The sequence below is a fragment of the Delphinus delphis genome, chromosome 8, assembly GCF_949987515.2.
Source record: "Delphinus delphis chromosome 8, mDelDel1.2, whole genome shotgun sequence".
Classification (NCBI taxonomy): domain Eukaryota; kingdom Metazoa; phylum Chordata; class Mammalia; order Artiodactyla; family Delphinidae; genus Delphinus; species Delphinus delphis.
Window position 1 is genome coordinate 45,524,529 of NC_082690.1, and position 20,802 is coordinate 45,545,330.

Consider the following 20,802-nt stretch of genomic DNA (forward strand, 5'->3'; position numbering starts at 1 on the left):
CATGCTTTTCTAAAGACCAAGCATCATAACAGTGACCAGCTGCTGTAAAAGGAAGTGACTACTTTGCTTAACAATAGAATCCCCCCCAGGTCCCTAAGCACTTTCTAGATTTTCCTTACATTCGTTACATAGACTCACCAATACTATCTAAGGAAGGTGAAATTTATAACAAACGTTGTATTAAAAACTACAGCTGAAATTTTTGGCTGCGTGTGAGACATGTCCGGAACAATTCTTCTTTATTATCTTCCAGTAACATAGAGGTTTAAATCTCAAAAGGGTTGGAATTAGACACATCCATGTTGAAATCCACACTCCACCAATGACTCACTGTGTGACTTGAAGCAAAAATAAATTTCCTTCTCTGAGCTCCTCTTACATAAAAATGGAGGTAACAGTAGTAACTAGTTCACAGAAGTATTGGAGAGATTAAATAGCACACAAATAGTTTGGTACCTGTTAACAGTTCAGTTATATTAACGATTATCACTCTACTGTTAATTAAGTTTAAAAGATATAGTGATGAGAAATGAATATAGAGATTGATTGATTTAAAGATAAATGAGAAAATTTGGAGAAAGTTCCAACCTCTACTGAAAGTCTTCCCCATTTGAAAGTAAGATCCTCTAAGTCAATGATTGTCTAGCCCAGTAAATGGCACAGAACAGGCAATGAATTTGCATTTGTTGAACTAGCTTACTATTATAACTATCTCTTTTAATGTCACTTACTTTACCTTCTTAGCTTTCTGATTCCAAATGAATGGGTTACACAAGGTTAACGTTATTTGGAAACTCCAGAAAGATAGTCATGAGCCACAACAATACTAAAAGGCATCTGGCATGTTTCTTTTTTTTTTTTGTCTTCTTGTTTCCCATTTATTTCTTTTAGGTTCTAGAGTGCTGATAAATTCAACTACAGTGCCCACTCTTTACTGTTTTTCTTTAGATTAATATATTTTGCTATTTTGTTATCAATGCATGCATGACAAGAAGTACATTAATCACTGCTTGTACATTAACAACTGGAAGCATAAACTAACCACATTTGTTATTTTCTGTTAATGTTGGTTGTTTCCAGTTTGCCGAAGTACATTAAGAACATATTATGTGAACACTAAAGTAAACACAGTTTAATACAGTCACCTGTTTTTGTCTTCCATTCTAAACTGAAATCTATTACTAAGACCGATGTTTTATTCCTCTTATGCTTGAAATTGAATTCTTTTTCTTTTCCTGCCATCTTTTTTTTAATCACTCTCCCTGATCAAAAGTTTTTCTGGTTTCAGTGGATAATAATGGCATCATTATCCACTTTTCCTGTTTTCCTCAATGACAAGAAAAAAAATTAACCTTCTCGGATGAATCTAGCATCTATTGCCTTTAGTGTTTTTACATTTATATCTAACTCTGTGTTTGAAATAAAAGTAAGAATAGAGTTTTGGAGTGTCCCAGGGCTCAGTCTTCATCCTCTTTTCTATCTACATTTGTTTCACCGGTGATCCTACCCAGTCTCTTGTTCTCAGTTATACACTGAAGATTTCTGAATTTAAATATGTAGCCCAGACTTCTCATCCGATCTCCAGACTTGAATATTCAACCGCCTACTTGACATATTTATTTTAATGTGCGATAGATATATCAAATTCTACATTTCCAAAACTGAAATCCAGGTCTTTACCTTCCTGATCCCCAAGGCTGCTCTATCCTTAGCATTCTGTATTTCACCTGATGGCAAACCCATTCTTTCAGTAGCTCAGGCCAACAACTTTGGAATCATCTTTTGCGTTTTCTCATATCCTTTGGTCAATTGGTCAGGAAATTCCACTGACTCTTCCTTCAAATACAGAAGTCTACCACTTCCCATTACCTCCACTGTAAGATCCTGGTCCTGGTAATAACTGTTAATCATCTTTACTAGTGAAATAACCTCCTAATTTATCTTCCTGATTCTCCCCCTGCCTCTACCTACAGCCACTTCTCAATAGCCCGGGCAGAGATACCTTTTTAAAAAGTAAGCCAGATCATGTTATTCCATTGTCTAAGAACCTACAATAGTTTGCTCTCATTCAAAGTCAAATTTATGTTCTATATGACCTAGACCTTTGTTATGTATCTGGACTGTTTTCCTCTTTATTACATCTCCCTCTATCCCCCAACACATTGGTCCTTTTGTTCTTCTGTTAAGATATCTGGAAGCTTGTTCTCCTAGGGTCACTGCCCAGCTGTTCTCTCTGCCTGGAATGCTCCACCCCAGATACACATACTGCTGTTATCCTTGCCTCCTTCAAGTCCTTGCTCAAATGTCTACCTTGACCAACGTGTTTAGTACTACAAACTGTCCCCCTTTCCCCTCTCTTCTACCCCTTACTTTCCCCACTTCATAGATAACCTTTTATTCCATTATATTGTTAATGTATTAACTTATTTTTGCTGATCATATATTGTCAGTCTCCCCAGTTGGAACACAAGCTAAAGGGTAGGGGGTTTCTGCTTGTTTTGGACACTTGGGAATAACAAGCTCCTAGAACACAGTAGACACTCAATAAATATCTGAGTCACAAAATCAGAAAGGACATTTGGATGGAAGACCAGCCACAGGAGGAAAATGCTTTTTACTATGCAGATTATTTGCAAAAAAAAAAAAAAAAAAAATGACTGACTAAAACCAGAGGAAAGGGAGCCTGAAAAGAGTCTAGGAAACCAGGAAATTAATGTAAAACACTCATTATAGCTCAAATCATGTGTGTAAAATTTCCTTGATCCTCTCTTGGTTTTAAAGTGATGACTTTAATGTTTTATTCTAGTAAAGTACAAAAATGGTTTTAAGCATTTTATTTTCTCAGTCCTGAGAAATTGCTTCACTGCTCTTTTTCAGGTAATCGGTCTTTAATTTCTCATATGCAATTTCTTCTACAAGGGTTTCTCCAGATTAAAACCCTCATTATAGGGAAGGGAGTTCTGTATTTCCATTTTATGTATAGAAAAATGGATGGAGACACAACTAAAACATGCAAAGGACAGACAGTTCAAATATAAAGAGATCCTTGGTAATCCAGTCATCCACGGGCAGAAAGCAGGCTGAAGAAGCTACCTGGTTGTAAAATGTGCCCTCTCTCATAAAAATGGAAAAAGACTCAGATGGAAGGACCCCCATCCAATGAAAATATCTCTGAATGCTCATTGTTACTAAATAAATTCCAAAAAAGTAAAAACAAATGGAGACACAAATAAATAGAGAAAGCGTCTCGTATTCACCAGAAATATTTGTGTGCAAGCTGAAAATGAAATGCGTGTCTCCTGATTCAACTGTTCTCTCCTCCATTAACATAATCATTCATTCATTCAACCTGTTTAAGTGCGTGTTGTGTACTGGCTACTGGCTTGGCACAGCAGAGCAAAAGGCAAACAGTCCCCTGCTCTCAATTTGCTCTCTGTCTACTACATGAAACAGACAAGCAAGTTCACTATGAGCATAAGAGTTGTGCTATTATGTGCAAAAAAATATTGTGCAAGCGCTGTGATAGACACCGGCACAGGGAACTGCTTGACCACATGGGAGGAACCTGTCACTCCAGGAATCAGAAAAGCCATCCTCAAAGAAGAGCTGGAAAATGAAAGAGGAATGAGTTAGATAGTGAGGGGAGAGGGGAAAGGTAAAAGTGGAGCAAAGTATTCCAGTCAGCACATTTTATTATTTAAATTCATATGCTGTGTTTTTCCTCTCTTATTCATCCGCAGTATGACCGGAAGTCATATTTTTCCAAAGCTGGTCCCTACAAACGTGCATCTGTGATAATCCGTCCCCTCAGCACTCTGCAGAACTATTAAATCATTCTTTATGCCTAATTCTGAAATTAATCTTTGCATACAATTTCAAATTCCCCTATAAAATGTAACAAATAAAAAAATATAAAAGCTAAATAAAAACTATAGCCCTGAGTTGTCAGCTCTCTGAGGGAATTTTATTAAGGGAATCTAAAACAAAAAATATGCAATAAACCTTGAAGGGCGTGAAATAGGCTGGGTCCGATGATAAATGGGTGGCTGTGAGTCCTCTATGTGGCAATGTTAGGAATGGCCTACAATCAATCCTTGTTCTCGTGTGCTGTGGGTACTTGGTGCTCATTCCACACTAGAAAACTTTAGGGACACAAAAGTAAAAATTTACCAATCAGTGTCTGGCTAGCAACCCTCAGGACATATAAGCCAGGATGAGAACCTCGCTGAAGAATTTGAACCAATGAGATTTCTCAGGAGGGAGAATGGATCTACGTCAAATATCAAATACTTATGCCACCACTAGCCCCTCCTTGCACATGGCAGACATTGCCAATTATTCACGATTCTGCTTCCTACTAAGTAACCTCAGGGCCCCTTTGAAAGGAACACTGATCAGTTTGTCTCTCCTGATGTAACATAAGTCAGTCAGTTAATCAATCCATCAAAATGTTCACAGGGTTTTAATCTCAGCCCCAATGCATCAGATTAAACCTCATATCCTTCCTCTGTAAAACAGAGTTAATAATACCTACCTCACTTGTTTATTGTGAAGATTACCTAAAATATCTAGGATAACACCTGACATTTAGTAGGCATTCAATACATGTTAGTTTCTGCCCTTTTTTTTAATGCTGGCATAAACAGGAATAAAGTGGCTTCCCATTGAGGCAGCTTCCATAAAACCTACCAAACATTTTGGATAGAGACTAAATTTTCATTTGAGGGAGGAATCATGGTTATGTTTTATTTCATGCTAAGGTAATGGTAAAATCAATCAACTCTAGAAAATGCCTTTTTGGGAATGCCTTTTTTTTTTTTTTTTTTGAGAGAGAACAACTCCAAATTATCTTTTATTTATACAAAAAGGGCATCTTTAGCAAAAGACACACTGAGAAAAGAGTCGCCATGGTCTAGGAGACAGAGCAGGGAGGCGACAGGCCTTCTGAGGCCCTGCTGGGGAGAAAGGGTCCAGGAAAAGTGGTGAGAAGTCTTGGGTAAGTGCTGAGTGGTGGGGGCCACAGAAAGGAGAGAGCTCCAGTTGGATCAACACTGTTGGCAGGTCATGGGTGGGATTCACAGTGACCTTGCTGCTAACTCTTCTGGGGGTTTCCAGTTAGTGCTGCCGACTGGAGTGAGAGCCGCCCACTGGTTCCTAGAGGGCACCCACCAAAGGACACCAAAGGACAGAGGCTTCCCTGGTGGTGCATTGGTTAAGAATCCACCTGCCAATGCAAGGGACACGGGTTCGAGGCCTGGTCCGGGAAGATCCCACATGCTGCGGAGCAACTGAGCCCGCGTGCCACAACTACTGAAGCCTTTTTGGGAACGGTGTATCTGAACTTTATACTAAACGACACTTGTTAAAGAATGACTTAGGTCACTGCCTCCCTCTTTCTTCTATTCATAATTCCCAGATCCAATGAATTACTCAAAATTAGATTAATCACAAACACTGATCACTGCCAAGTTAGTACCAGGAATATTTCTAATGTGAGACTTGTCACACCCCTAGGCAGAAGGAAGCCTTTGAGGTGCTTCCTTAGTTTTATCCTCTCTGATTCAGAACCCTGACTCTAAAATTCAGGTGTAATGCACTGAATTTAGATTTCTATCTATAACAGTACATAACAGTTCTGCAACTTGGACTTCCTAAAGGCCACAAAAAGGTTTGCTGAGAATGATTTGGTCCATACACCAGAATGAGAATTTGATTATACTTTGATTATATAGTAGATATATTAATTTGTAAATTGCTGTGCTAACCATACGAGTGAGGCACCATGCTCAGTACCATGGTTCCATTCATGAGCAAAAGACGCAAAGTCTCTGACATCAGGGTGCTTTTAGTGAAGTAGGGAGGACAGACTTAAACAATATGACGTCTCTCTCAACCTCTCTCTCTCTCTCTCTCTCTCTCTCTCTCTAACACGTGCACATATACACACACAAAATAGATTAAAATTATAGTAAGTGCTACAAAGAAAAATAAGGTACCTAAATATAACACGCACACACACACATCACTTCCAGTTCTTCTGAAATATGGAAGTAATGAAAAACTTTAGCTTAGGCTAAGTGAAGAGAAAATATTAAATGAGCAGGGCTATGAACAAGGCAGAAAGAATTCTGAGTCTGCATCACTCTGCTGTCTCAAACCAACACCCTAGAGATCCAGATCCAGACAGGTAGAGAAGGGAGGAAAGGCAGACAAATGGTCTATCGATGGAGCAGACTGCCAGCAGGCGTGATGTTGTTAGTCCCCAGTCAACACCCTGTACTCTGGGCAGATCTATTGTTCACGTATGAGAGGAGAGCTCCACAACAGCCCCGAATGAGTTTCGTATACCTGAAATGGCCTGACCAGCAGCGGACAACACGTACATCTGATGCTCAAAGATTCTCAGCAGCAACTTCCTTTCCTCCAAAATTATACAGGAAATAAGGAGCTTGTTAAGGAGTTCCTGCCTAGTCAACTTACAGAACATCAGGCACCTGTCCCAGGATCTTTGACTCCTCTTTCCTTCTGCCTGAACAGACACCTGGAAGAGGGTTTGAGAATGCAACAGTCTAGGAACTATTAACCACAGGAATATTACTCCTGCAAGACTAATACCCAAACAGTAAGCATGAGTACCAGTTATTGCTAAGCAGTCATATCATTTTTAGGTGTCCAGGAAATCAGTGAGCCGTCCATCTCCCGTTAGATGTATGGGAAGCACAGTAGTGGAATCATAGGATAATGTGGATAATACAGTTTTGGCAGCTCTCCTTCCCTTTAAAAAATATTGTTGTATTTTCTGCTGGAGAGGGTGTGGAGAAAAGGAAACCCTCCTACACTGTTGGTGAGAATGTAAACTGGTGCAGCCACTATGGAGAACAATATGGAGGTTCCTTAAAAAACTAAACATAGAGCTACCATATGATGCAGCAGTCCCACTCCTGGGCGTACATCCAGAGAAAACTCTAATTCAAAAAGGTACATACACCCCAGTGTTCACAGCAGCACTATTTACAATAGCCAAGACATGGAAGTAACCTAGATGTCCATCGACAGATGAATAGATAAAAGAAGCTGTGATATATATATACACACATATGTGTGTGTGTGTGTGTGATGGAATATTACTCAGCCATTAAAATGAATAAAATAATGCCATTTGCAGCAACACTGATGGACCTAGAGATTATCATACTAAGTGAAGTAAGTCAAACAGAGAAAAACATATATCATAGGACATCACTTATATGGAATCTAAAAAACGATACAAATGAACTTATTTACAAAACAGAAAGACTCGCAGACCAACTTATAGCTACCAAAGGGGGAAGGGGGTGGGGGAGGGATAAATTAGGAGTTTGGGATTAGCAGATACAAACTACTATGTATGAAATAGATAAACAAGAAAGTCCTACATATAGCACAGGGAACTATATTCAATACCTTGTAATAAACTATAATGGAAAAGAAAAAAACTGTTGTTTTCAATATATGTCACCTCAAGCTATGAAAGGATGAATTATACTGGAGAATCACAGAATACGGATCAAGCATGAAAGGGGAGGAAAGTGAGAAGTGGATAGCCACCTAAAGAGATGTCATCAGAAAACAGGTCGTGATTTTATAATTTATGCCTCACATGCATTTCTAGAAAGGAATGTAATAATATCGTGCATCTTCTAAGAAACTCTAATATGCTTGTTAGGAGGGAACTTCACCAATATGATCAAGATCCTTTCATCTAAAATATAAAAAGCATACGCTAAACTGATTATAGTAAAACTATAAAATATATAGTCTACAGATTCTTAGTTAACTTCTACATACCCTTCCAGTGATAACTTACCAGTACACTGAGTACTTCCAATACTGAGTACTTACCATTACACTAAGAATGAAACTGGGATAAAAAAGAAAACCATTAATGCAGAAAAGGCCCTAATTCACAGAAGAAAATAAGGAAGAGATTTAGGAAGAATAACAGTGTATTCAGATGTTTGTAAACCAATGCAAAGTAGGCATAGCGATTAATGAGAATCTAAACTTATATCATAATAAGGTTAGCAGTATCTCAATATTCTGAGATTTGATAGAACTTCTTCATGATACCACCCCCTGTTCAGAGGAAACAGAACTAAAAGTAGTAAAGGGGGGAAATATAAGAGAGTGATATGCCACAAGGAGAGATATCTGGAAAACTGAAGCTCAAAGCTTTGTGAAAGCTCTTTGGGTAAGGATTTTTAAAAAGAAAGAAAGAAAGAAAGAAAAACTGAAGTGACATTGTTAGAGGAGGATACGGTGCACCAACCACTTAACCACTTTCCTTTGGCTTCTGACACCCTTCCTTCCTTCTAGATGATCTAGCTTATATCTTCCCTGACATATCCTCTTCCTCTGCCCTTCCTTAAGTTCGGTGTCATACCAGGCTTCCAGACTCTGCTCTCATCTATATATATCCATGAATTTCCTTATTGATTACATTTACTTCCATGTCTCTTATTTCCACCTATACACAGATGATTCCTAAAGCTGTAACTTCTACCCTGATAGCTCTTCTAAGCTTCTGCTCCCATCTGCTCTGCTTGTCATAAACATTTCAAACACAACATGTCCAAACTGGAACTAGATATCATTCCTATAAAATGTGATGCTTTTCTTCCAACAGCCTGCATCTTGGTTAACAGCACTGCCATCAGCTTGGTCAGAAGCCTCTCTCCTGACTCTGCTGTCTGTCTACCTCATCATTTCTTTCAGTCCTAGTTCTGAAATGTCTTTACCAGCTGAATGTTCTCAGGACAGTGGCTTTTAATTATTGCCCTAACATCCCTTGCCTGTCCTATTGTGATAGCCTTCTAACCATTTCATTCACCTCCCGTCTCTACCTGCCATCCAGACCTCCTGTCTTTCCAGTCTATCTTCCCCCACTATTAATCCTGGCCTTGAGACAACATAGCTCATGGAAAGCCTTAGGTAGGGTTAGGGTGATTGCATCCTATCCCTACTTCTCATCCCTGGATGAGAAGTCAGCCTGATAATCTCTAAGGCTGGGCTGCCAACCAAGGACCAGTTGTATAGTCACTGAGCTTGCTGATTCAAAACAAAATTCTTTTGTCCCACCCCAAATGTACTGATTCGAAATCTCCTGAGTTTAGACTCCTGAATTGTATTTTTGTAGACTCTCCAAGTGATTGTGATGCACATCCATTCTTGGAAACTCTAAGATCTTATCCAATTTATAACATTCAATGATTATAACACTATCATCAGAATCCAATATCTTCTATTCCAAGAGAATAGTTTCAAAAGTATTTTGTGCAATGGCGGCATCATTAAAGCCTTTGCAGTGGTTCACGTTAAATGAAAAAAACATTCATTTGAATATATAAATTCTGACAACTTTGAGAAAATAACCACAACACATTAGAGGCATCCCTTATACACATTTCTTCCAACACATATATCTAATGGAGATTTCTAAGTTTCACACATGATGTTAACAGGTTGCACATGAAGAGTTCAAGAATATATTTGACATAAAAACAGTGATGAATGTTATCCCAGAGAAACCATTCAGTAATTAGGGTGCTAATGACGTTTAGATAAAAGCAGTTAAGATTTAGCAGAACAACAGGGGGAAAAAAAGGAGTAAAGTGAAAGCCCTTAAATATTTATATATTTTTTCAGGTGATTCTCTTTAGCTATTGAAAGGATTCCTGCTTCATGTACCACATAACATCTCTCCTGTATCAGTAAATTACTATGGACATGTAGTAGCTCATGACCTAGCAGGGGAAACAGACCCCTATAGAATTAACTACAGTAGATAATGAATTTCATTGTCATATCAGTGTTATAAATAAGCTGTTATGGAAGAATAAAGATAGGAATGATGAGTCTCTATTTTCTTGTTGTAAAACAGTCTCTATGAAGAACAAATTTGTAAATATGAACCTAAACCCTATGGTATCCTAAAGTCTCAGAAGTTGATATCCTACATAATAAGTCACACACGTGAACACAAGTGCCTAAAAATACAGATACAGGTATATTCATTAGCAATGAGATATGCATTTATTTATATCCTATACACCATATAAAATAACTGTCATATTTAGTCTGGGCTATCCACATACACATTTTTTAAAGTTAAAAGCACAGGTTTTTAAACTAAGCATACATTTTCCCACAGAAACTATTTTGTAAAGTGTGCTGAGGACCCTAGGCTAACTCACACATCCTATTAAACCCGTATTGCATCTTACTATAAACTGATAGTTTGAAACCTAAGATCTTGAAGCAAAAGACTGGCAAGGCAGAAATAAGAGAGAGAAGAAAGAATGTTTTCGTTTCTTTCTACAACAGAGCTGCCTCAGACATGTTTTGAAAGAACCCCACGCTTCTTTGTCATTGTCAGGGAGGAAGAAATTTCCCTCTACCCTTCTAGGTGCTTCTGGCTGACATCAAGAGAATGAAATTGACATGAGACATTAAGAAGAGAAATCAAAGAGTTTTACAACCTGTAGACATGGGAGAGACTCAGGAAAAATGAGTAACTCACCAAAATGGCCAAAGCCCTCATCTTAAGTACTGTCCTCAGCTAAAGACAATAGAGACATTGAGGGTGGGGACAGTCAGCTAGGGGAGGAAAAGCACAGTAAGGGTAAAGGTTTTTATGCAGATTCAAGTCTTTGCCTTCTCCACTGATAAGAATTTCTAGAGATTTGGACATCCTCCTCTACTGTACAGTGAGGGTGCCACCCTTCCAAATGGAAATTTCCCTCATGAATGCAAATGTTTCTTACAAAAGTGTGTCTCTCCTAGTGGAGTTTTCAGTTTTCTTCCCCCGTCTGCCGTTTCTTAGAAAATAACCAGCTGAAAGTAATTAATATCGCAAAGAGACATACTTGGGGATGGCAAATTCTGCTCCCCTACGCCATCATTACATACTGTGACTGTTGTCTCCCTTACCTCCTAGTAGCCATTGATATTCAAAGCCACTTACTACAATACCCTTGACCAGGAGATACAGGAAGTTACAGCTATATCAGTTAGGATTTGGTGTGGCTGCATATATAAGGGAAATAAAAGTTGTTTAAACAAGGTAAATATGATATACACAGTCCAGAGCTAGTCAGTGATTCCACGGTTAACAGGGACTCAGGCTCCCTGCATTTTTCTCTTCCAAATCCCAAAACATGTTTTCTGACCTTAATGTTACCTTATAGCCCAAGATAACTGCTGGAGCTCTAGCCATCATGTGTATAGTCCAGTCGACAGAAGGAGAAAGCCAGGAAGGGCAAAAAAGGTACTTTCCAAGATGAGTCATTTTCCTTGAAGGAGTTCTCTGCTTACATCTTTCTGGCTAAAACCTATCACATGGCACACCTGACTGCAAAGGTTGCTGGCAAATGTAGCGTTTTAGCTGCATCCTTTACCACCCCAAAGGAAACGGAGATCTGTTGCTGAGGATAAAGGGGAGGATGGCTATTTGCAGGCAGTGAATGATCTCTGCCACATTGCTGAAGTGTCCAGTGCTCCAGATTACTGACTCCTCTCCTACTCACTCAGTAAAGCTATCTCAATTCCATTTTAAAAATCTAATTGACAAGAATGATCCTTTGAGAGCAGTGGTTCTCAACTCTGGCTGCAAGTTTAGAAGCACTTAGAGTGCCTTTTAAAAATCCTGATACCCAGGCCAATGAAATCAGAAACTCTGGCACTGAAACCCAGGCTGCAGTACTTTTTTAAAATATCTAAGTGATTCCAGTGTGTAGCCAAGTTTGAGAATCACTGCCCTAAAGAAATTTAAAAGGAAGGCACATAACCCAAACGACGCCAAATTGTCATGTTTTTTCTTTTTGTTTTTTTTTTCTAATTTTTTTTAAATTATGCTTTATTATTTGACCTACATGCTATTTATGATTGCATTGATTAATTTTAAATTCTTTTTTTTTTTTAACCCCACATTTGTTTATTTATTTATTTTTCTGGCTGTGTTGGGTCTTCGTTTCTGTGCGAGGGCTGTCTCTAGTTGTGGCAAGCGGGGGCCACTCTTCATCGCGGTGCGCGGGCCTCTCACTATCACGGCCTCTCTTGTTGCAGAACACAGGATCCAGACGCGCAGGCTCAGTAGTTGTGGCTCACGGGCACAGTTGCTCCGCGGCATGTGGGATCTTCCCAGCCCAGGGCTCGAACCCATGTCCCCTGCATTAGCAGGCAGATTCTCAACCACTGCGCCACCAGGGAAGCCCTGTCATGTTTTTTTGCAGTGGATTCAAGCACCAGTGTTGGTCATCCTTGATGCCTTTGTCTTTCACATATCCCCACATGCATTTAAACAGCCTATATTGCTTCCAATATTTCTCAAACCCCTCTACACCTTTACCTCATCCAAAATCCACACGGCAACCAAAATAATGTTTACAACACACGCACACAAACCTGACCATGTGATTCCTCTTACTCTACATAGATCCCTCCAATGACTTCCCATTGATCTAAGACCCTCTGCCCTGCAAGATCCCCTCCTGCCTACGTTCCAGACTTATCTTCGGCTGCTCATCACATTACTGTATGGAACCTCCTTTCATGCCTCCAATGCCCCCTAGCTCTTTCCTTACAATTAATTTCTATTTGCTAAACCTACCAAATCCACAAATTCAGCCAAACCACGACACTTGCATTTGCTAATTCCTGTTGAAGGAGATTTTACTGTTCCCACAGACTGAGTCAGGGTTCATGCTCTACTTCTTCATGGTCCTTATCCCACCTGTAGGTAATTCTATAAAAGTCCCCCTAACCCCCACCAATTTTTTTTTTTTGGAGGGCGGGGAATTTGTTCTTCATGATTTTGCTTTCAGAACCTAGAACAGCTCCTGTCACAGAGTATGTATTTGATAATCTAAAGATAAATATTTTATGACTGAATATATGAAGAAAGGAGTCGTATGGGATACTGAGCTTAGAAGGGTAGACTGGAGACAAGCTCTAAGGATCATAGGCACCTGCTTACAACTTAGGCACAAGTGACCCAAGTCAATATTTCTTCCTTCTTTTTCAATATGTGTCTGTGTCTCTGCAGGTTGTGATTTGATCCCAGTACAGTATCTTCGCTGGGGTGACCCTGAGCCCATTGCAGCTGTGGTGTTTGCCTGCCTCGGCCTGCTAGCCACCCTGTTCGTCACCGCAGTCTTCATCATTTACCGTGATACACCAGTAGTCAAGTCCTCCAGCAGGGAACTCTGCTACATTATCCTTGCTGGCATCTGCCTGGGCTACTTATGTACCTTCTGCCTCATTGCAAAGCCCAAACAGATTTACTGCTACCTTCAGAGAATAGGCATCGGTCTCTCCCCAGCCATGAGCTATTCAGCCCTTGTAACCAAGACCAATCGTATTGCAAGGATCCTGGCTGGCAGCAAGAAGAAGATCTGTACCAAAAAGCCCAGATTCATGAGTGCCTGTGCCCAGCTAGTGATTGCTTTCATTCTCATATGCATCCAGCTGGGCATCATCATCGCCCTCTTTATAATGGAGCCTCCCGACATAATGCACGACTACCCAAGCATTCGAGAAGTCTACCTGATTTGTAACACCACCAACCTAGGAGTTGTCACTCCTCTTGGATACAATGGATTGCTGATTTTGAGCTGTACCTTCTATGCTTTCAAGACCAGAAATGTTCCAGCCAACTTCAACGAGGCCAAGTATATCGCCTTCACAATGTACACCACCTGCATTATATGGCTGGCCTTTGTGCCCATCTACTTCGGCAGCAACTACAAAATCATCACCATGTGTTTCTCAGTCAGCCTCAGCGCCACAGTGGCTCTCGGCTGCATGTTTGTGCCGAAGGTATACATCATCCTGGCCAAACCAGAGAGGAACGTGCGCAGCGCCTTCACCACGTCCACGGTGGTGCGCATGCACGTGGGGGATGGCAAGTCCTCCTCGGCAGCCAGCAGATCCAGCAGCCTGGTCAACCTGTGGAAGAGGAGGGGCTCCTCTGGGGAAACCCTAAGGTAAAAGTTTTGCAGGTGCCTTAGAGCACTGGCCCCTAGGGCGGAATCAGTGGCATTTGTTTCCCAGGCCTTTGAGATGCGAAATACCTGAGTAACTGAAACTAGGGGAGGCAGGGTGCTGGGAAAGGGCTTTGGACGTTTGCACTGAATGGTTTTTATGGAGTTAATTGGGTATGGGCCTGGTGACTTAACCTAAGGCCAGAAACATAAAAGTTGAGATAGAGAAAAAAAAGCAAAGACTTACAACAAAAGGGAAGTGAGGTCAGAAGAACAGGGAGAGCACAGCTAAATCACTGAGGCAAGGCAAGGACCTCGGGGTCCTGAGGGGACAGAGATACACCGTGGACTAAATTCTAATTCACCCGCATAGAACAGAGAAAATTAGTGTTAACAAAGATTATGCTGAGAGCAGAGCACCAAGAGCCTTACACATCTGACTGCACTTACATGTGCCTGAACCTCTCTCAAGCCCAGAAGGACCCTTGACTGCCCATCCCCACAGAGGCACAAGAAATATATAATTTATACTTTCATTCTTTTTTTTTTTTTTGTGGTACAAGGGCCTCTCACTGCTGTGGCCTCTCCCGTTGCGGAGCACAGGCTCCGGACGCGTAGGCTCAGTGGCCATGGCTCACGGGCCCAGCTGCTCCACGGCATGTGGGATCTTCCCGGACCGGGGCACGAACCTGTGTCCCCTGCATCGGCAGGCGGACTCTCAACCACTGCGCCACCAGGGAAGTCCTATACTTTCATTCTTAATGGGCAACTTGAACTCTTTGGGACATGTCTAAGTAGCTGAAAGGGGCAAAACAACAAAGGGGCTTTGCATATAACCTTGCTAAACAACCAGCCAGTTTCCCACTTTCTCTGTTGTCCATAGTCTCATCCCATCCAGCAGGGCCAGCGTCCCAGGTAGTAGTTATCGGCCAATTGCCATCTGAAAAGAATTTGAAGCCAACAGCCAATGATATCCCTCCATGTGGAGGACCTTCTTATGTGATAAATGCCCCCTAAGGCACTTCAAAAGGCAATGAGATCATCTTATCAGTGGCTTGAGAACAAATTTGGAGGTATTAAAAAGGCTACATAGATTGTTACTGGGAATAATATTTAAGAAAACACATCAAAAGAGCTAGTCAGAGCATCAGTCTGCAAACTCTATAGAGATTTGAGAATTTTCCTAAAATCTAGACAAATAAGTGGAAGATAAGCGTTTTTCAAATGGAAGATAAATAGCTAAATACTAATCCTTGAACAATTCTCTTATACCATCATTTAGCCTTCCTGAAAAATCCTACTTTCCTATCAGCCCTGATTCTTCAAAGCCTGAATTATGGGTGATGGTAAAGGTACTGTGTCTGCTGAGGACTAAAAAGGACTCATAGGATACTTGGGAGTTTATCCGCATGACCCAATTCATTTGCATTATTAACATGTATCCTTGCCTCTCTCAATTCTTTTCTGATTCCTATATGCCTCTCATCTCTTTCCACGTACACTGTGCAAGGTATTCAACTAAACTGTAAACCCTGGGAAAAATAACCCCTTCTACTTCCTCAATAAATCCTGGGTATGTCATGGCCTATACATAGAAGACCTTCCATATATCTAACTGCTGGCATATTTTCCATCTGCCTTCGTGACTTCTAAAACATTCTTTTTCTGCAACTTCTGCAAGATAAGCCTTTTATTTTATCCAAGAAAATTTATTTTTTCCAAACTTTTATTTTATCAGCCTCTCTTTAAACTCTCTCTTCAAATAAAATCTTCCAGGGAATCCTGATAGAGAAAACAAACCGGTTGCTGGAGGGACGGAATTGTGAGACTGTGCCTAAACACCCCAAAAACTCACCAGGGCAGGCTCCATGGAGAGAACATGCAGCAATGGTGAAGAGCACTGGCCTTGTAGCCAGCTTGTCCTGAGTTTGAGCACCGGCACTACCATTTCTTGTCTCTGAGCCTTGCTTCCTTCATCTGCCAAATTGAGATCATATCGCCTACCGCATAGGATTGTCAAGAGTGAAAGAAATAGTGTGTGCAAAGGCCAAGCACACAATAGACACTTTATTGGAGGTAGCAGAGTGCAGAGCTGGGCAGCACTGGGATTAAACATCCCAGTTAGCTGGACAGCATCACTTACTAGCTGTATAACCACAGGCAAATCACTTAACGTCTCTATGCCTCCATTTCCTCCTCTGATGAATGGAGTTAATGAAATACATATTACATACAGTGGTTGTAAGACTAAATAAGTAAATACATGTAAGCGTATGCCACACAATAAGTACTTCTTAAGTGTTTGCTGTTATTATTAACTAAGTTAACAGCTGTCAGTCTTTGTCCATACCTGAATGTCTCTGTGTCAGGTGTGCAATGAGGAGGATCTTCATAACAAAGAGAGCATCATATAAGGCAGAACAAACCTATACATACATTGATTGTATAGCCTGGGCTTTCTAGAGCATCTCCATTTTTACATTGTCTAGCTTCTAGCCAGACTGTAGAACATACCCTTTGTCCCAATCTAAGCAGGATAAGCTTGGGAGTGGAGGCCTTGTCTACCTTGTTCATCACTGTGCCTCCAGGGCCTAGAAGTACTGAGAAGGGTGCTTGACACACAGAAGACACTCAATAATCATTCATCGGTATGTCTGTTGAATGAATGGACTGGAGAATGTAGTAATGTGGTAGCTACTTTTTGCTTGTCTTCAAGTGTGCACACTACTTCCCCCTAGTGGTTCTACTAACTTCCATAAGATTAAGCCTACAATGATCAGTTGTTTTTGTTTTAATTCATTTTTAGTGGAGTATAGTTGCTTTACAATGTTGTGTTATTTTCTGCTGTACAGCAAAGTGAATCAGTTATACGTATACATATATCCACTCTTTTTTACATTTCCTTCCCATTTAGGTCACCACAGAGCACTGAGTAGAGTTCCCTGTGCTATACAGTTGGTTCTCATTAGTTATTTTTTTTATACATAGTAGTGTATATATGTCAGTCCCAATCTCCCAATTCATCCCACCTCCCCTTTCCCCCTTGGTAACCATAAATTTGTTCTCTACATCTGTAACTCTATTTCTGCTTTGCAAATAAGTTCACCATTTTTTCTAGATTCCACATATAAGCGATATTACACGATATTTGTTTTTCTCTTTCTGACTTACGTCACTCTGTATGACAATCTCTAGGTCCACCTTCGTCTCTGCAAATGGCACTATTTTGTTCCTTTTTATGGCTGAGTAATATTCCCTTGTATATATATGTACCACATCTACTTTATCCATTCCTCTGCTGATGGACATTGAGGTTGCTTCCATGTTCTTAGCTATCATAAATAGTGCTGCAATGAACATCAGCATGCATGCATGAATCCTTTCAAATTATGGTTTTCTCAGGGTATATGCCTAGGAGTGGGATTGCTGGGTCATATGGTAGCTCTGTTTTTAGTTTTTTAAGGAACCTCCATACTGTTCTCCACTGTGGCTGTAACAATTTACATTCCCACCAACAGTGTAGGAGGGTTCCCTCTTCTCCACACCCTCCCCAGCATTTATTGTTTGTAGATCTTTTGATAATGGCCATTCTGACCGGTGTGAGGTGATACCTCATTGTAGTTTTGATTTGCATTTCTCTAATAGTTAGTGACGTTGAGCATCTTTTCATGTGTTTGTCGGCCATACGTACGTCTTCTTTGGTGAAGTGTGTATTTAGGTCTTCTGCCCATTTTTTGATTGGGTTGTTTGTTTTTATGATATTGAGCTGCATGAGCTGTTTGTATATCTGGGAGATTAATCCCTTGTCAGTTGCTTCGTCTGCAAATATTTTTTCTGATTCTGAGGGTTGTCTTTTGTATGGCAACACAAAAGACCCCGAATAGCCAAAGCAATCTTGAGAAAGTAGAGCTGGAGGAATCAGGCTCCCTGACTTCAGACTATGCTACAAAGCTACAGTAATCAAAACAGTATGGCACTGGCACAAAAACAGAAATAGAGATCAATTGAACCGTATAGAAAGTCTAGAGATAAACCCACCACCTATCGCCACCTAATCTATGACAAAGGAGGCAAGAATATACAATGGAGAAAAGACAGTCTCTTCAGTAAGTTGTGATGGGAAAACTGAACAGCTACATGTAAAAGAATGAAATTAGAACACTCCCTAACACCATACACAAAAATAAACTCAAAATGGATTAGAGACCTAAATGTAAGACTGGACACTATAAAACTCTTAGAGGAAAATATAGGCAGAACACTCTTTGACATAAATCACAGCAAGATCTTTTTCAATCCACCACCTAGAGTAATGAAAATAAAAACAAAAATAAACACATGGGACCTAATTAAACTTACAAGCTTTTGCACAGCAAAGGAAACCATAAACAAAGCCTGCTGTGATCTGTATTACAAATATCCCTTGCACTCCTGTGGTCATCAGTTTCTGCTCAAGATTCCCACCCACTGATCTCATGTTTTGCTATAATTCTAACATTCCTCTAATAACATTAGATTACTATTTTTAACTACTTCATTTCTAATTTAGTAAATAAAAGGGCAGCATAAGCAACAAAATTCACTGGTAATGCCAATAGAAACAGGAGTTCTTAGGATTTGGGGTCCTATTTTAACTTGTTTTCCCTACAGGGTCATGTAGTTGTTTTTTTTGTTTGTTTTTTAGGGGTTTTTTTGGAAGTTCTTAAACAGAGGGCTTTATTTTTATTTTTTTTTAATACAGCAGGTTCTTATTAGTTATCTATTTTATACATATCAGTGTATACATGTCAATCCCAATCTCCCAATTCATCACACACACCCCGCCGCCACTTTCCCCCCTTGGTGTCCATACGTTTGTTCTCTACATCTGTGTCTCTATTTCTGCCCTGCAAACCAGTTCAACTGTACCATTTTTCTAGGTTCCACATACATGAGTTAATATATGATATTTGTTTTTCTCTTTCTGACTTACTTCACTCTGTATGACAGTCTCTAGACCCATCCATGTCTCTAGGGTCATGTAGTTCTTAATGATTGGATTCTGTAGTCAGCACATCTGGGTATTAGAATATGAAAGAAGGTACAGAGGCACCTTTGGCAATTGTTGGCTTTTCTGTATGAGGTCTTGGCAAATGCTGGTCTGTCTATATGATTATGGCTGAGACAGGCTATCCTCTGATTATACAGAGACTTCTTTTTGCCATTAACCAGGATATTCACGCTGGGACCTGCTTCTGATATAGAGAAGAAGAAAGGCTCGAGAAAGCTATAATACCCTTTCATCACATACATCCCATAGCTGCTCCCTGCTTTGAAGCTATAATTCTAAGAAATAAAGTTAGATCCAAACTAAAATTCCTCTATACCTCCCATGAGCTCTCAAACTAGGTATTCCTTCTCTGTGATCCAAAATCAAGATGTTCGGAACATTGTAGATATAACTGCTTATGTATGGATTTATCTCACCTTTTAGTTTATAGTTTTATAAAGGCCAGTAGGTATCACATTGCCTTTCACACTGGGGCTTAATTAATGGGGAACAAGTGAACTTGAGTGCTCCTAATATTTTCACATTTTAGTCTAAATCACTTTCATTAGTTGTGCTTCTCAGGCTTGAATTCTGTAATATGCCAATAAGCCTATCTGTTGGGATCTAGAGTGACATTAAATATGTAACCTAGATCTTCGGATGTAGGTCTTTGGGGAGAAGCAGCTGCTCTGCTCAGCCCAGCCTGGTTCTGCTTCCATCTAGTGTATGGTGAAGTAGGCTGCTATAAATTCAGATTGGGTTTGGGTCCTGTTTCCGAAAAGGCTTATATATGTCCCTTCCACGTCTCCTGGCAGACGGTGAGGGCTCCATTTTAGAGAGGACACTAATTGCCTAATTTAGAGTGAAAAAGATAATAATAACTTCTGAGGTTATAGTAACTATATTTCCAAAAGTTAGTGCACACTCTGCGTGAATTTGAACAAGGTGCTTCAGTCTGTTTCCTCACCTGTGAAATGGTACATAATAACCCCTGTGGTAAGGAGTAAGTGAATTGATATGTATTAAATGCTTTCTATCAGCACATAGAAAGCACTCAATAAATGGTAGGTAAATCTTTAGAAGTGTGTTCAGCTGCAAGTCAACCTGCTTGTCAGAGATTTACATGACTTGTTTGCCTTTCATTTTCCTCGTGTTACAAGAAATATGCAGATAGCCTGCTCCTGGCGTTCCTCCAGGGCTCAGTGATGCCAGAGCCAACATCTCCGCTATTCTCTAGGCCTTTTACTGATGAATGCACAAGAGCTCCATGCATTGTACCCCTTTATGAGGGAAAACAATAATCTTCTCAGAGTCCCCTATGAATTTGCCTTTATGTCTTATTGGCCCAAACTGTCTCAATATAGCTACCCCTAGCTGCAAGAGAGTATTGGAAAGCATGCATTTAGCTTTTACATCTTCTGAAATGGAGACTGAAAGGAAGCTGTCAAGTGCTTGTTGGATACACCAGTGAATAGTGTCTACCATGGAAAGTGAAGTACCTAGTAGCATTAGTGGCAGTAGTAATATTAACAGAATTGTCTAGTGGTCACAAAATACTGAAAGTAGAAGCAATAATCATTCCCATTTTTCAAATGAGGGGTCTGTCGTCCAGTATGGTTAGAACACCTGTCCATGGTCTCATGACTAGTTAAGTTATGCAGCAGTTTTTAACTCAGGCCTTAGCTTTTTGGCATCAGAGTGGAGCATCTCCCAGAATGTTTTCTTTGGAAAGTGAGTCTGACAAAATTGCTCCTT

At 40.1% G+C, this 20,802-nt stretch overlaps 1 protein-coding gene and 1 long non-coding RNA gene across 7 annotated transcripts in view; one reads left to right on the forward strand and one right to left on the reverse strand.

Moving 5' to 3' along the window:
- Window positions 1-20,802, forward strand: part of GRM5 (glutamate metabotropic receptor 5) — a 535,807-nt gene that overhangs the window by 465,522 nt on the left and 49,483 nt on the right. For all 5 annotated transcript variants that reach the window (XM_060018122.1, XM_060018126.1, XM_060018127.1 and 2 more), the window contains exon 7: window positions 13,082-14,021. In XM_060018122.1, the coding sequence (XP_059874105.1) occupies window positions 13,082-14,021 (940 nt within the window). The remainder of the gene's footprint in view (window positions 1-13,081; window positions 14,022-20,802) is intronic.
- The window catches only part of LOC132429612 (uncharacterized), a 265,399-nt gene that overhangs the window by 195,386 nt on the left and 49,211 nt on the right, over window positions 1-20,802 (reverse strand). The gene's annotated exons all lie outside the window — the stretch shown is intronic.